The 17,163-nt window shown below is 37.0% G+C and overlaps 1 protein-coding gene across 2 annotated transcripts in view; it reads left to right on the top strand.

Moving 5' to 3' along the window:
• The window catches only part of UGT8 (UDP glycosyltransferase 8), a 99,710-nt gene that overhangs the window by 81,093 nt on the left and 1,454 nt on the right, over nucleotides 1–17,163 (top strand). The window contains exon 6 of one of the 2 annotated variants that reach the window (XM_040475203.1): nucleotides 1,925–2,310. In XM_040475203.1, coding sequence (XP_040331137.1) covers nucleotides 1,925–2,288 — 364 coding nt within the window. In that variant the 3' untranslated portion in view covers nucleotides 2,289–2,310. Of the gene's footprint in view, nucleotides 1–1,924; nucleotides 3,429–17,163 lie in introns of those variants that run through there. The other variant, XM_040475195.1, reaches the window with a different exon arrangement.

Raw genomic sequence — 17,163 nt, 5'->3', positions numbered from 1 at the left:
AAACCAATTATAGGAATATCTTTTACATTCCTGTGTCTAAATCCTTGTGCATGTTTTCTATAATTTTAAAAATAAAAATGGCAAGTATATATATATATATATATATATATATATGTATATAGCCAGCCATGTATGACCTTGAATAATATTCTACCAGGATTTGCCAAATTGAGGGAGAAATTACAGTGGGAACAATCATCAGGTCCCTAAAATGTGTCAAATTTTATTTGTTCTTTGTCTCATTTTAATACTCGTCATATCTGCGTATCACTATTTTCACTATTCACATTGTAAAGATGAGGCACTTGAAACTCAGAGGGCTTAAGTAATTTGCGCATAGTTGCACTAAACTATTAGAGTAGATATTTGAACCAGGAATGTCTGATTCCAAAGCTGGTGCTCTTTGTATTGACTGATGCTAGGTTTCCCTAGGACTAAGTATCACTGAAACACAGAGATTTGTTTACATAGTTGCAGAACTAGTCTGAATCTTTAGCTTTTTTAATTTTTATTTCTTGAATGTCCCCAGTTAACCACTGAGTTTCAAATAGTCTAGAGAGCTGGCCTGTGTAGTTTTAAAACAAAGCAGTAGTTTTCCCTACTTTTTCATGACATTTAATTGATCTTGCATTTCAAATGGCAGTAATATTTGGAGGACAATAAGCTTTTTCTATTTTTACCTGGGGCATATGGCTTAACACTTGGATTGGGAAACATTGAGATGTTCTAAGAAACAACCAATAATAGGAAAAATTCTCTCATTTAAAATGATGCAGCTTTCATATAAAAGGCTGGGTTCAAGTGCACCGAGGTTCATTGTGCTGACTTACATGGGCTCAGAGGCAGCCATCATGCTCTGACCTCTTAAAGGATCCAGTGTCTTGGTCGCAACTCTGGCATTTGGAGCAATATGTTCTCTAAGACGTGGGGTGCTTGAGTATGGGGATCCCTTTGTCTGTGTTTTATAGCTCTTCTTTTAAAGTAGAGTGTTTTTCAAGTCATGATGTTTTTATGGAAAATGATATATGTCTTTCAGGACTTTTTAGAAAGGTTTGTAGAATGCAGCCCTAAAGCAGAGTTTATGGGGGGATAGTTACAGAGCTACTGAGATTGGATTTGTTCCACAGAGAAAAAGCAAAAGGCTGGATTATCCACATACCGTCATTCTGTCAGTGTTCTTTGAGATATAAACAGGGCGACACTATAGTCGTAGATCACATTGCCATGAAATCCCAGTTATGCAATCTTCATGTATCCATAAGTACTCTGATTTCAGAATATTGACTATTTTAGAGAGTATTTTCATTATACATATATACATACATGCATATATATGTACTGCATGTAATGTTATATATGGCTTCATGGTGTTGTTTTTCAACTCCTTGTCCTCTGTTTAATAAGTATAATATTCTCACACCATCCCTTAATCTTATTTTAAATCAGAGGCAGAATTAAATTTTATTGCTAAAAAAAAAAAAAGGTATTGAGACAAAGTGCTGCATTTTTCTTCATCTGTCCCTTTTAGAATCTAATAAATGTACTCCTCTTCCTGGTTGAGATTCATTTGTTAATAGAATTTAAAAGCATATGGAGAGAAGAAGTATATGTGGGCAAGAGGTGTGGCATAGTATAAAAAAGAGCTGGGGTTCAGAGACAGAAAAACTGGAATCTGAATCTCAACTTTATAATCATAATCAGGTTGCCTAGTCTGTCTAATTTTCATTTCCCTCTTTCAAATTTATTTTATTGCCTTAACATAAGACAATGTGTTTAAAGCATTTACCACAGTGCTTGGCACATATTAGGTACTTAATAAAGAAAAGTGGCTTTTATTATTTTCCTCATTTTAGAGTGAGAAAGTCTAAAATATATTGAACCTTGTATCTCCATGATCATTCTGTGTTCTCCCTCCACTCCGTAGCTACCGTCAGAGGGCCCAGAAGCTTTCAGAAATCCACAAGGATCAACCTGGTCACCCTGTCAATCGGACTGTCTATTGGATAGATTACATTCTTCGTCACAATGGAGCCCATCACCTACGTGCCGCTGTCCATCAAATCTCTTTCTGTCAGTATTTTTTACTGGATATTGCCTTTGTGCTTTTGCTTGGTGCTGCCTTGTTCTATTTCTTCTTGTCCTGGGTGACAAAATTTATTTACAGAAAAATCAAAAGTTTGTGGTCTAGAAATAAGCATAGCACAGTTAATGGACATTACCATAATGGAATCCTCAATGGCAAGTACAAAAGAAATGGCCATATTAAACATGAAAAGAAGGTGAAATGAGCCAACAGCCCACATGATAGTAACCAACCTGTTCAGTCACTGGATTTTTACTGCTATAATTTAGTCTAACAACTACTAAAAGTAAAATGTCAGTAAACAATTCTAACACTCCCTTATTGGATCTTACTAACAGAATTCTGTGGAATTAAGATGGCTGTAAAAAGCACAAACCTAAAATGCAAAAATGTATTTTATTTGAATACTGATATAGAGAGTTTGGGCACTGAACCTTTTAGAAGCCTTAATTATTTAAATCAATTAAGTGACCATGTCAGACCTTAGTTTTGAATCTTGATATGTGTGTGTCCCAGAAGAGGAGTGGTTTCTTTTCTCTTAAAAAGATTTGTTTGTGTGCATGTGTGTATGGGTGTATGTTTCCTAATTAAGGGAATTTTTAGCTGGCTGCTTGATATATTTGTTGAAGGTACAACACATTCAAGAATGAAATAGAAAGACAGGATCCAAATGTTTCTTTTCTAGAATTTAATATATGTGAACTCAGAACACTACCATGAAAGAACACTTTTCCCTCAAAACTGAATGCAGTAGGAGAAAATGAAAAGATAAATGGCACCTCTTTTGTACTTCTTGGTTCGTTTGTTTGTGATAGTTTTTTTGTTTTGTTTTGCTTTTTATTTTTGTTTTCCTTTTCTTACAGACCGTGGGCACTTCTGGGGGAAAAATACATGCAATTAAGTACATGTATAAATTGGTTGTCCCATTTTACTTTTATTTTCCCCTTACCAATAATTTGTCTCTAGAAGAATTTTATAGTCCTTTCTGTTTCATTTTGGTGAATAACATTATGTGAAATGCATAATTCAGACAAAGCAACAAAGCTCTGACTTTTGTTCAAAGTACTGAAGATTATTGCTTTTATGGCATCTTTAAACAGGGCTGTTTGACTGTTTTTGTAACCGATGGCTTTTTTTATAATGTAACTTTTGAATGTTCAGGTGTTAAGATTTCCAAAGTTTTAACTTTAAAAAACGATCTTCTTCATCCCTTTTGTTGTCTGGGCCACACAATCTATATTTAACATAGGTGCCAACAGTTAATTAAGTGGAGCATTTACAGTTCTCTATACTGGTACCTACTTTGTCTGAGAAGTTTGAGATCTCGTTAACAAATCAAACTTTACATATTACGCAGAAGTGACAGAGAAATTGTATCACTTGTTTGTGAAAATGAGTTTCTGTTTCCCTCTTCACTTCTTCACCACCCCACTTCACCCCACCTCAGTAGTGTTTTCCAGTCATTGTGGAACAATGGAACTGGAACTGGAAATGGAACTGGAACTGGAAATGGAACTGACATGGAACAGTGACAGTATTCATTTGAGGATAGGGATGCAAGTCACACGCATAAAATCAGGACCTCCTGGCTGACCATTCACTAGTTGGCAACTATGAGTTTATTCCATGTCATTCTGTTTACCTAGCATTTGCACTACACATGTTGAGTGTATGCTTTATTTATTCGTAGCTTGAAATCCCATGGCTGACAGCTGAGAGTAGAAATATACATTTACCTGATGACATTCACTAACATGGGAAGAGTTGTGAAAATTCTAGAATGCTGTAAATCCTTGTCATACACTATGACATACAACTTCATTGCACTCCCACCAGGAGCCACTCTCCTGTACTCAGAAATAATGTCACAAGTAGTTTTCTAATGTACAATGCAGACAAACGTACTGCTCTCTGAATACTTGAAGAAATGGTATTATACATATAAGCCTATTAGTTATACCTTTTCACAATCTTATCATTATGTTGCCGTTAAAAGGGAAAAAAGGCACAGGCGATGAATGGTGGGATGGCAACAGGCTTAGAGTGTATGAATGAGTTGATTTTACTTTTTTGGAATTGGATGAAGTTGACAGTAGGCACTCACTGGATGATTAAGCATAAATTAATCTCCACTGTGATAAAAACTTAATAAACATGATTTAAAAATAGAGAAATGTTGTTGGAATAAAATTTTTATTCAGATTTTATTTCACAATATTATGTATATCCATTATAAACATGTTTCTAAGACATGTCTCCCAACTTTTATATGTGTATATGCGTGTAAAAAACAGTATGTTACCTGTGGGAATATTTTTATTATTATTAAACAGAGGGATTTACCTTATAAGTACATCAACATGGATCTTAAAATTATCCCAGAATTAAAAATGTTAAGTGTAGGTATTTACTGATCACTGTTGTTGGTTTTTTGTTTTTTGTTTTTTTTCTAGAAAGCGTATTGTTAGCCAGTTTTTGGTAAATAGAGTGATTTTAAATTTTCCACATTTGGGCTAGATTCTCTAATAAAGTAAAGTTTTCAAGAAGGTATTTATTCATTTGTTATTTAAAAAGAGCCTCTGCAAATATTTTCATAGCTTGTCATCATCATATCAAATGCAAATGAGACATTGATCCATTTTTCCTCCAGAGCCATAACTTTTAATATCCCTCCACATAGACATAGGGGCAGAATTTGGGTGCCCAGGATTGGAGGGAGCTAATGTTTGGGTGAAAGCAATGGTTTATGATTGAAGGTGAAGCAAGCTAGAGATTCTTTCCTGGGAATATAGAAACCTTGTGTTACAATATGAGGACCTAGTCTCAGACTCCCAAGTACTGCATAGATCATTTTCTGGTAAGGTCTTGTCTGGTGTTTATCAGCTTGGGCTTGTTGGTACTGTCCTCAAAGAATCACCTCTGAATGTTATACAACCGCACGTTCACCCCCAACCCCTAGATTTTGATATACAGCACCCCTCTCCGACTGAGCTGGAATCCACCACACTGGGTCCTCAGATGACTGTCCTTCAAAAAAAACCTACTCTGTGATCTGAGATCTATCCCTGCCCTCCTCCTTCCCTGCTAAGTGGTGGTGAGACACTACAGAGTCAAGATGTAGCATTCTGGGTTTTTTTTCCCCCACACATTTCTTGCTTCTGCCAAGACTACAAGAATGTTTGTGCTTGAATGGTCTGATAGATTCTGATAACCTGCCTCAGAGTCTTGTTTCCAGCTTTGCACTATAATTGGGCATATTAGACATTGTAATTAGATACTATGGAGCATAAAACATGCACTGAAATTAAAAGGAAAGAAGTTCACTTTATTGTGAAAACATTTTACGGGCTATTAATATTTATAAATGGTAAGTATCTTCTCTGAAATACACAACTGTAGTGAATTAAAGAATATATATTTATTCACTAGAAATTAGGAACTGCCATGACCGAATGGCATTCATTCAACATTCGATGGGTGCCCATCACACCCCAGACAATATACCAGATACCAGGGGAATTTACAGATGAGAAGGTCAGTCTCTCTTTCAAGATGCTCATGATCTAGTGGGAGAGATGGACACATAAGTAATTATAATGTAAAGTGCTGAGAGCTATAGCAAGTGTATATGCAGGGTACTGTGGCAGCACTGAGTTCAAGGTGACATTGAACTGCATGCTCACTACTAGTTTTGGGGTTGTTTGTAATCAACTCCCATGGCATTAATTGCTTAATCCAGAACACCCTCATAAATTTTTTTGGCAGATAGTTGTATATTGAACTCAAGTTCTGATTGTCTGAGGGTCCTAACTTTGAAGGTTAACTCCATCATTTACTAATCTTTAACTTTGACATTTCTTATTTGTGTAATGATAATTACCTCATGGGCTTATCATGAATACACACTCACACACACACACTCACTCTGTAATGGCCACTATACTAAATGTTTTAAACACATTGTGTGTAGGTATGTGTATGTGTTTAAAACATTTAGCATAGGGGCTCCTAGGTGGCTCAGTCAGTTAAACGTCCCACTCTTGGTTTTGGCTCAGGTCTTAATCTTGGGGTTTCTGGGTTCAGGCCCCGCATCAGATTCTGCGCCAACAGTGCGGAGCCTGCTTGGGATTCTCTCCTCTCTCTCTCTCTCTCTCTCTCTCTGCTCCTTCCCCAGTTTGCTTTCTCTCTCAAAAATAAATAAATAAACTTAAAAATAAAATAAAACATTTAGCATAATGGCCAGTGTAAAATGAGCGCTCGAATCGGTGGATGTTTGTCCTGGACACTTGAATAGACTAACCTCTGTCACAGTAGTGTGCTTTCAGTTTTTGAGAGTTGTTTGAAAAAACATGTTTCATTCATTCATTCACCAACCATTTACTGAGTCTTCATTCATCCAGTGGTGCCCTAGATGGTCACAGTTGTCCTGTCTTCTCTCTGCATAGCCCAACTCCTCACCAAATCCCAAAATCCTGCTAAGATTGAAGGGACGCACCGTGAAAAAAAAATTTTTTTTTTTAGTTTAAAAATGAGAGAAACAAAACAAGGTGACAAAAGTATTTCAAATACAATTCAGTCATCTGTTTTATTGAAAGTATAATCCATTCATTTTCACTTTTGCTTCTAAGTAATTCAGCTGGTTTGTAAATATAAAATCACATTAGAAAATGCTTATTTATAACTGGTTTAATCCAAAACTTTGCAATAGAAAAATTTCAAATTTATATAACAAAGTTTAAGAATTATATGAATTCTATCAGTGAAAATTCCCAAAATATGCATTAAGGAGCTTTTATCCTCCTTATTTCTGAAAGGATAAGCTTTTTAGCCAGTGTTTAAAAAATACATGTTTCATGCAAAAATGTCAGTGAAATTTGTAGATGTCAGCACAACCATTTTTCTAATGAATTTCAGTTATAAATGCCTCAGAAATCCATGTAATTAAAATACTCAGATTGTCATTTTTCTACAAATTCTGCAAAATGTTTCAAGCTCCCTTACACTTGGGTGTTTGAGTTGTTAAGGTGGGGCCAGGGGAAGGATGGCGTGGATGCTCTTATTTTTCAAAATATAGAAACTAAAAGGCATACAATATAATTATATTATGGAAATTTTTTACTTTTGGGTAAATAAGATATAATTTAAGAGTGAATTCATATAGTCCACAGGATTACTGATACTATGCTTAGTTTATGTAATAAAACCAGCAGAGTTTTTTCAACAGAGCAATATGTAATCCAAGTTGACTGAAAAATAAGAACTACATGTAAAATTATGTTATTCAAATAAAACAATTATAATTGTGTAAATCTACTCCAAGAAGTCTAACACCAACATTAACTATCTCAGGTATTACAAAGCATTTTCATTTATTAAATAATAAAACCTGAAGTCCTCACTGAACTTTATACAACTACACATATTTTATTGCTCTGTTGGTTTCTATCTACAATTAGTTTTTACTCATTTAGTAAGCTATTTTGTGCAGTAAGTGATTATTCCTTATTACAGAGGCAGAATTAGCTTGACTTTAATACAGTATTCACACTTTTAAAAGGTAATTTCTACTAAGCCATGGGTTCTTAGTCCTAATACTAAGATCAATTTTCCATTTAGGTCAGAAATAAGTAAAAGATGATGTAACCATGAATAACTTGCTATTGAGATTTTAGATAGATAATTTTGCTATTGAAGGATCTGTTATTCCTTTACTTACCATGGTGCTGCATTAAAATGTCAAATATCTAATGTTTGAAAGGAAGAATTTTTTAAATTTATGCTAATTTTAATTTAGTTACCCTTATGAAATTTTGGCTGAAGTCCATGAGTATAACTTTTAGCAGAAAATCAGAAGTTTTGAGTATAAATACATGAACTAAATTGCAGGTAATGTTAAATTTCGTTAATGATGATGTGTGGTGTTCTATAGCTTGTTGAGTGCATTTTGTTTACAAATCAAAGGGACTGGCAGTTAGAGACCAGGTGTCTAGAAAAGCCCAAGGCTATGATAGTCATGAAAATCATCAGTTCTGCTTCTGATCTTGATTCTGCCCTTTGGATATAACAAGAAGTTCAACTTTTGAGTAAGTAGACAGTTCTAGAGTGCTTAAAAATGCCAGTGTATGGGGCACCTGAGTGGGTCAGTCAGTTAAGCATCTGACTCTTGATTTCACCTCAGGTCATGATCTCAAGGTTCATGAAATCAAGCCCTGCACTGGGCTCTGTGCTGACATCATGGAACCTGCTTGAAATTCTCTCTCTCCCTCTGTCTCTGCCTCTTCCCAACTTGTGCATGTGCTCTCTCTCTCTCTCTCAAAATAAATAAATAAACATTTTTTTTAAATGCCAGTGCAAAAAAAATTAGTTAAGTTTTGGCCAATAGAAAAAAAGCAAATGTATATACCAAAGTTTTAAAAACATAAATATATAATGTTAATAGTCTCTTTTGCATGTGTGTGCATGTATATAGTTAGCATTTAAATTATACTAAACAATGAACTCAAACCAAATATTCCTTCTCTATTTTTTTAAGAAGGGTAGTATTATGGGGGCACCTAGGTGGTTCAGCCGGTTAAGCATCTGGCTTTGGCTCAGGTCATGGTCTCACAGTTGGTGAGTTTGAGCCCCGTGTCGGGCTCTGTGCTGTTAGCTCAGAGCCTGGGGCCTGCTATGGATTCTGTGTCTCTCTCTGCCCCTTCCCCTCTCACACTCTGTCTCTCAAAAATAAATAAACATTAAAACAACTTTTTTAAAAAAGGAGGGCAGTATTATAGACTTAAAGTCTATTTCAACAAAAATTTCTTTGAAACTGAATAGAGTTCAAAAGAACTAGCAAGTTTTAACAACTAGTTTAAAACATTTCTTGCTAAAATATTGTGAAAGTAAGGTGAAATTGTCATAAAGTCAAGCCATTCCTCTGAATATCTTCTTCTTTCTGGAACTTTCATCTTCTTATTTACTCTGGAAGAAAAATATTTTGAGATTTAGAAGTTTAAGTTACATTTAGATTCTAGTTATGAATTACATTTTCTCTTATGATTTCAGCTGACACATGACAGTTTCCCATTGAGGGGGTCTCATAAAGATGAAAGCAAGAAACATTTACTCAGGTACCTCTGGTAAATATAGATCCAAGAGAATGGATAAGTTGATTTTACCATTTGTGAAAACACAATTAACTTTGAGTATGTCAGCCTCTAGTTCCAGATTTCATACTACATACGGTACAAGCTGCTTTCCTCCCTGACCTGGTCTCCCCCACCTACTCACCTCCAAGCTTTCGGTTTCCTCTCCTGGATTTTCCACTGTTCAGTGTTTTTTGAGCTGCCTTACCATTTCCAGGTGCATGGTGCATAGAGTGTGCTAACATATCTACTGATGCTTTTGTTTTTTAACAGACTATGGAAACACAATTGGAAGTTCAAGGATCCCAAATTACAGAAGGCTAAATTGAGAAAATGTCCAGCTGTGTTAAAATCTCTTTTGTCTACTCTAGTTGAATGCCTTTTGGGATGTAAGGCCCATCAAAAACAATGAATATACAGATGGTGCCTCCTTAGGGGTGTGGGGAGGAAGGCTGTGGCTGGATGAGCACTGCACCCCCTCAGGGCACTGCCGGGCCCTTTGGCTTTGGAACCCCATGAACTGGTTTGTTCACATAGTGATCTCTAAACTGTCAAGTCATGCATACCCCTGCTTAACCCCCACTTGATTAGTCAAAATTCTTAAACAACTGGTGTGTACAAAGAGAGACCTTATCTTCTCCAGTGGAAGCCTGCCTCTTACATTCACTATTGGTGCTCCTAAAAGGATCTGCACCAGGATGTATTTCATCTCTGATTCTCTTGATGCTCACTTATTTAGTAATGTTCCTATCTCTGATATTAACAGAAGATGCTGGAACTGCATCCAGCTGTCTGGTAGGGCCAAAGAAAGGCCCAGGACTGCTACATGGTGGGCATTCAAAAATTTATCTCAACCTGGGATTGCAGCAGGTTCATCTTCCATGTAGCAATAAACAAAAAAGTGTGGGTAGCAAAGCAAGGATGACCTGGAAAGGAGGCCGTGGTTTCAGATAGAAAACTACCTCAGACTGCCTCTTCTGCTTTTCAAAATGTATTTTTTATGCAGTTGGTCTATTTCACTGATATTCCAGAGAGGTTTATCTGAATTGGATGGATGGTTTCTCCAACGATGCAATTTGTATTTTGGAATAGTAATCCATCTTCTTTTTTTTTTTTTTTTTTCAACGTTTTTATTTATTTATGGGACAGACAGAGACAGAGCATGAACGGGGGAGGGGCAGAGAGAGAGGGAGACACAGAATCGGAAACAGGCTCCAGGCTCCGAGCCATCAGCCCAGAGCCTGACGCGGGGCTCGAACTCACGGACCGTGAGATCGTGACCTGGCTGAAGTCGGACGCTTAACCGACTGCGCCACCCAGGCGCCCCAGTAATCCATCTTCTTAAAAGTTTTATCCATCTATCTGTCTACTATCTATCCATCCATCCCACCAGAGAGAAGGTAGGAAGGAGCAAAAGCAAGCAAAGACCTTCAAAGGTCAAATATAGAACCCAGAGAGGTCTATGGGATTTGAAAAATGCAAGACTTCGGCAATATCCAGGTATCTATAGGTATGTGGGCCCTATTATGTCATACATGTTCTAGCAATGCAGCTTTCAACAGAAAAAGATATGATCCCTGAGAATGTAGCTTTACCACTGGGGGAGTAGGTAGAGTCACCTCATGAGTTTACACACATGAAGATGGAAAGGTACAAAACATCTCTGCTGGCTATTGTTTATTTTCTCAAATAAGAGGGAAATGAGAGCAATTTAATAATTTTTAGTCTTGGGGCGCCTGGGTGGCGCAGTCGGTTAAGCATCCGACTTCAGCCAGGTCACGATCTCGCGGTCCGTGAGTTCGAGCCCCGCGTCGCTCTGGGCTGACGGCTCAGAGCCTGGAGCCTGTTTCCGATTCTGTGTCTCCCTCTCTCTCTGCCCCTCCCCCGTTCATGCTCTGTCTCTCTCTGTCCCAAAAAAATAAATAAACGTTAAAAAAAAATTTTAAGAAAAAATAATTTTTAGTCTTCAGTTTTATTTTTTTATTTTATTTTTTTGCACTTTTTTTAAATTTTTTTTTAACGTTTTTATTTATTTTTGGGACAGAGAGAGTCAGAGCATGAACGGGGGAGGGGCAGAGAGAGAGGGAGACACAGAATCGGAAACAGGTTCCAGGCTCTGAGCCGTCAGCCCAGAGCCCGACGCGGGGCTCGAACTCACGGGCCGCGAGATCGTGACCTGGCTGAAGTCGGACGCTTAACCGACTGCGCCACCCAGGCGCCCCTAGTCTTCAGTTTTAAAAGTAAATAGATTGGGGCGCCTGGGTGGCTCAGTCAGTTAAGCGTCTCTTAGTTTCGGCTCGGGTCATGATCTCACAGTTCATGAGTTCAAGCCCCTCATTGGGCTCTGCACTGACAGTGCAGAGCCTACTTGAGTTTCTCTCTCTCTCTCTCTTTCTCTCTCTCTCTCTCTCCTTCTCTCTCTCTCTCTCGAATAAATAAACATTAAATTAATTAATTAATTAATTAATGTAAATAGATTAAATTTAGCATTGATTACATGGAATTTCAATTTTATGGCCAAGTGTGTTCTATTGATCTACCAGTTTCAGATATCAGCTCTAGTATTTCTTCAAAAGAATTAAGAGCTAAAAAAAGTTCCCTTATTTTCTATATCAGAATTTTCTCAGTTTCCCAAACCACTCTTCTCCATAGGCATCTATATTTCCATCTCCTATTCCTCACATCACTGGTTAAGAAACTACCCTTAGATATTTATGGTAAATGTTTACAAATTCTTTACATGACAGATTCTTTGAAAATTAAAAAGAAAATAAGCAGATGGGGGAACTAGTACAATTTTAAAAGAGGTTTTAGATTATGATTTAATGCCATCTATATTGCTTTAACTTTTTATTCTATTAAATGAATAGTAGCTTTCTAGTTTCCTTCTACATCATCACTTAATACTATATAGGCTTTAAAGTTTCAGTCTTGGGGCACCTGGGTGGCTCATTTGTTAAGCATCCAACTCTTGGTTTCCGCTCTGGTCGTGATCTCATGGTTTTGTGGGTTTGAGCCCCTCACAGCCGTCTTGGGATTCTCTGTCACCCTCTCTTTGCCCCTCCCACACTTGTCTTTGTCTCTGTCAAAAATAAATAAACTTAAAAAGTAAAGTTTTAGTCTTAAGAGTGCCATCCTAAAACCCTTTAAGCAAGTACAGAGAAAGATCATCATGCTTTTTTTTAACCTCCAGAGGACATAAACTCTATTCACTCAGTTAAACTGAATGATTTATTACTCTATTGTTGTGGATGGCAGGGATGCCTTGTTTTTTTCTTTGCTTTTCAGTTTTTCTTACATTCTTTGCTTTTGGATCCCAGCTGTAAAGTAAAAATTGTAAGCTGTGGGCTGTTTGTTAGTTTTTGGCTGTAAGAATGAACATTATTCAAGGCTACCTATTTCCTGACCTTCACCGATGTTTCAGTCTGAAGGCCTTACCAGTCAGTCCAAATGCTCTTGTAAGTTCAAGGTAGGAGAACATCTTGTTGTTGTCAGCATCGAACAGCTCCAGTTGCTCTCGTTCTGGTGTTTCTTCTCCTAGAAGACTCTCTATTTCATTATAAGTTAAATATCCATTTGCATTGTTATCAGCACCATAGAAAAAGACTTGAAGATCTATGAAAATGAAAGGCTTCGCTTATTTCAACTCAGATTTCGAATATCAACCCAAACACTTACTATCCTTCTGAACACCACAGTGTTCTCGTTGCAGTTTTTGTTTTGTTTTGTTTTCCTGGTTCTCACACACACCTAGGTCATCATTACCTTCCACTTCACCTTTGCTGTATATCTCTTCAATAAACCAATTTTTCCTTTCTTTTCTTTTAATAGTTGTATCCTCTCCATTCTACTCTGAATTATCCAATTATTCATGTTAGTAATTATCCTTCTGTTATCTGTGTCCTCATGGTGTTTTTGTAGTTAACCTTAAATCAGTGTTTTAATTGTTTGATATTTGCTTCATTTATTAATTTAAGCATTTTAATGGAACATTCTAGGTCATGTATACTACAGTCTTTGATACATCTATTGGATCTTATTTCTCCCCTAAAGTGTTACCAGAAACATCCATCTGACTAATTGTAATGGTCTTTTCATTCTAAGTACTTGACTTACCTTGCTTACATTCACTTCTTACCTCCTCTTTGTCTAACATTTCTTAATTTTACATAAAAAAATGCCTACTCTTTTTGTTATCAATTCTGAACATACTGACATTTCTTATGCCAAGTTGGATGTCATCTGTAAAATTTATTTTACTTTACATATAGTCAAATGTTGTTTCTTCACTTATAACACCACTAAATAACATTCCTTTGTCAGAATTCTTATTATCTTCTCCGTCTCACTGCCATAAATACTGCCTTTATTAAAACACAGTCAAACATTGTTTTCTGTGTTTCTAAAGTGCTAGGCACTGTATGTGATGCTGAGTATACCAGGATGAAGAAGCCATAGTCCCTGATTTCAAGGAGGCAAAACCAACAAGTAAGCAGTTTCAGTAAGCAGTGAAACCTATATTGTAATGTAGGTATGGACAATGTGCCATTGAAGCATAGAGAAAGGTGAGGGAATATTCCACCTGGGGGTTGTTTTAATTGAATTATAAGAAATAAGAGAAGTTCACCAAGCAGAGAAGTGGGTGGAAGTAATTTTTGGAAGGTATGAGCTGTGGTCAAAGGCGTTGAGTTATAGAAAAGTGTAGCATGTTTGGAAACTGCAGGTAGTTTGGTTTGACACGAGTGTATGTGGTGAAGAACACATGACCACCATACTGAGGAAAAATATTCCTGACATGAGTCTTCCCCTTGGATCTTCATTTTATCTCTGTCAGACACAAGGTGCATTGCCTTAGCTATTCAATAACTTCTCCCAGGTTACTGGTATTTGTGGCTCAGTGCTGAACACCCGGTCATTCAACACAGCTTTCGAAACTGTTGATGTCAGTCTTCTTGCATTGCAGATTATGTGACATAGTGTAAAGGCCCTTCTATCAAGCTAAATTGTAGAGAAAGACCAATACATAACCCTTTTAAATTTACTTGTGCTTGGCTTAGGAAATCTGCAAAATACCTGTAATATGTCCATCTTCTTCTACTTAGCTGGTTTGAAGTAAAAGAAATGAGTTTTGTTTTGTTTTTTTCATTTTAAAATGTGAAGGAGTATGTTCTGATAATGAAAAGGATTCAGCAGAAGCAACAATTTATACACTTTTTTTTTAACTTAACATGGTAAAGAAAATTAAATGCCTAGGAACACTGACAGAGTGCTCAAGAATAACAGTGACAAAGTAAAGATTGCGATTATCTTGGTGGTCATGGGTTAAATGGGAGTACAGATTTTACAATGTAATGTTGCCTATGGCAGGAAAAGAGAAACTATAGTAACAAGAGTAATATAACAGCAATATAATAATTGAATGCCATATAACTTTTAGAGATTTTAAATCTAGCCATGTATACTATCCAGTTGACACTCTTTCTACAGTTTTTGGCTTTGTTTTGCATTAGCAGGTATTTATTTATTTATTTATTTATAAATCCTCATTTCACAAAAGCATTATTTCAAACACCAACCCAGGGTCCCAAAATCAGATCACCTGGCTTCTAAGCTTCCCAAAAGTGTGAAAGGAAAGGATAGGCCAACCGAACTTCAGGATGGCTTAAGGAACCAAGAGTGGTAAATAAAAGCAATCATGTCATCCAACTAGTAATTCAACTCAGATTCAATGATTTCTCCCTGCCCATGAGTGAAGGGCAGTTAGTCCTAACAGAGCAAGAGGAGAAGCTCCAGGTTTGTGTGTGGAGCCTCTGCATCTTATCTTTTAACCTCTTTCACTCAGGGTTAGATTGTTGTAGCTCTATGGGTCCATTGGAGCTGGCAATAAGCAACACCCTTCTTCCTTGGGGATGATGGGAAGTGAAATGCTTTTCCTTGATCTTGATTTGTTTTTAGAGAGAAAGAAGGGAAAAGAGGCTGGGAAAGTCAGTAGCCTTGAATTTCCTCCCACTAGAGGCTGATAACGGTGTAATCTTCTAACACATTTAAAACTCATAAGCCTAGATATTGATATTTGCAATTATGTTTGGTTCCATATTAAGTCCAGGGCTACATTCATATGAGGGTTAAAAAACTAAGATTCAGCTGTTTGATAAACTGCCAAACCTGGGAGTTTAAGATAACAGAGCTGGCAGCAGTAGCTGGGCCAGGAAAATTGAGATTGGTTTCCTGCGTCTTCAATGAAAAGCAATTTAAATGTCAACTCTAAGAGAACTTTAGTTACAACCCCGATTACTCCTCCCTCTAGGAGTTTCGCTCAAGTGATTTAACTGAGAGAGAATCTTAAATTCCTTCTTTCCAAATCCTGTCAACCATTTTCTGAAAAGGAAGAAAAAAAAAGATAAAGAAAGAAAAAAAAAGTAAAAAAATTCAAACACAAAAAAGTCATTAAACGAAAAACAGAAAGTATCACTGACTCATTTTACACTCATTAAATTCCTAGAGGAGGTTCTATAAAATCGAATAGATTTTATCCTTAGGATGACAGCTACCTGGCCAAATTTATTGAAGGTTACACCTTAAGTCTGTTTAAGGAAGTTGGATTAGTGGCCTTTAAAGTCCTTCCAAATACTGGGTGGACCATCTGGCAAATTAGTAGATTTCCTTGGTGTTGTCAAAGCCATTTACCTCTTCTCTTCCTCTTTGGTCATCATATCCAAGCAAATTTTGTTGTTGCTGTTTTGTTCTGTTTCGTTTTTTATCATCCAGACTCCACTTCTAAAATATTCTACTCTGGTATCCCTGCCAACCCCCTCCCCCCCCCTTCCCCCCCCCCCCTCGGCTAGTCTCCTATCATTCCAGTACCTTTTCCACTACATTTTATTTGTATTTAGTTCCATAACTGTTTCATTTTTTCATCTCAACCCAAAAGGTTCCTTCTGAAACATTATTTTTGGTGATAAGCCTGGGCCTCTGAGCTCTAACTGAAAAATCTATGGTCTATATTCACAAAACTCTTGCTTCTGCTTTCCTGCATCACCCATGTAGCAAAAGTCCAATCCTGGAACAATGCGACCACCTGTGTTCTTTATCTGCACCTGGATCGGTAAGTTATACTGGCAAAAATCAAACAGCCACATGGATTGATGCCACTAAAAAGTCAAGAGCTTCATCTTAGGGACTGTCAGTGATGCCTACTCAGCATTTTATTTATATCACTTCAGCTTTCGTGCTCCCCATAGCTATTTCAAACTTTCACCGTTTTCCCCTCGGGTCTTTTAACTTGCCAATTTACCCTTACTGGTTTCAGCAAATGATCTTGCTTTCATTGAAAATTACCATATCCATAAGCAAGTGTTCCTTTATCATTTTGCCACTCCTGCAACCTATCTGTATCCACACCACACCTACCTTTTCTTCTCTTCTGTAGTTTCAGTGAAAAAAATAACAATATGAACAATAATAACATTCACATATTTTCCTCTCAGACGTAATTTCATTATCTAGGTTCCACTTTGGAATTCTTAATTTTTGTGATGCCATAAAAATATACAAATAAAAATATCTAGGAGGGATTCAAATATACAGATCTGGAACTCAGGAAAGAACACCTGGCTGGAGATATCTATTTGGGTTTCAGCCGCACATAAAGATTAAATTGTGGCAAAAGAAAAGTTTCTGGCACATAGAACACACTCAAAAATATTGGTTGTTTCTTGTTCCCATTTCCCTAAGCTCTTTCTCCTTCTCATGTCCTCTCCTAATTAATGACACTAGCATTTTTTTTTTAATTTTTTTTTTCAACGTTTATTTATTTTTGGGATAGAGAGAGACAGAGCATGAACGGGGGAGGGGCAGAGAGAGAGGGAGACACAGAATCGGAAACAGGCTCCAGGCTCTGAGCCATCAGCCCAGAGCCTGACGCGGGGCTCGAACTCCCGGACCGCGAGATCGTGA

The sequence above is a fragment of the Herpailurus yagouaroundi genome, unplaced genomic scaffold (assembly GCF_014898765.1).
Source record: "Herpailurus yagouaroundi ecotype Mexico unplaced genomic scaffold, PumYag 28, whole genome shotgun sequence".
NCBI classification, from domain to species: Eukaryota; Metazoa; Chordata; class Mammalia; order Carnivora; family Felidae; genus Herpailurus; species Herpailurus yagouaroundi.
Note: the sequence above shows the minus strand (reverse complement) of the source record. Positions and strands in the feature narration are given on the sequence as shown.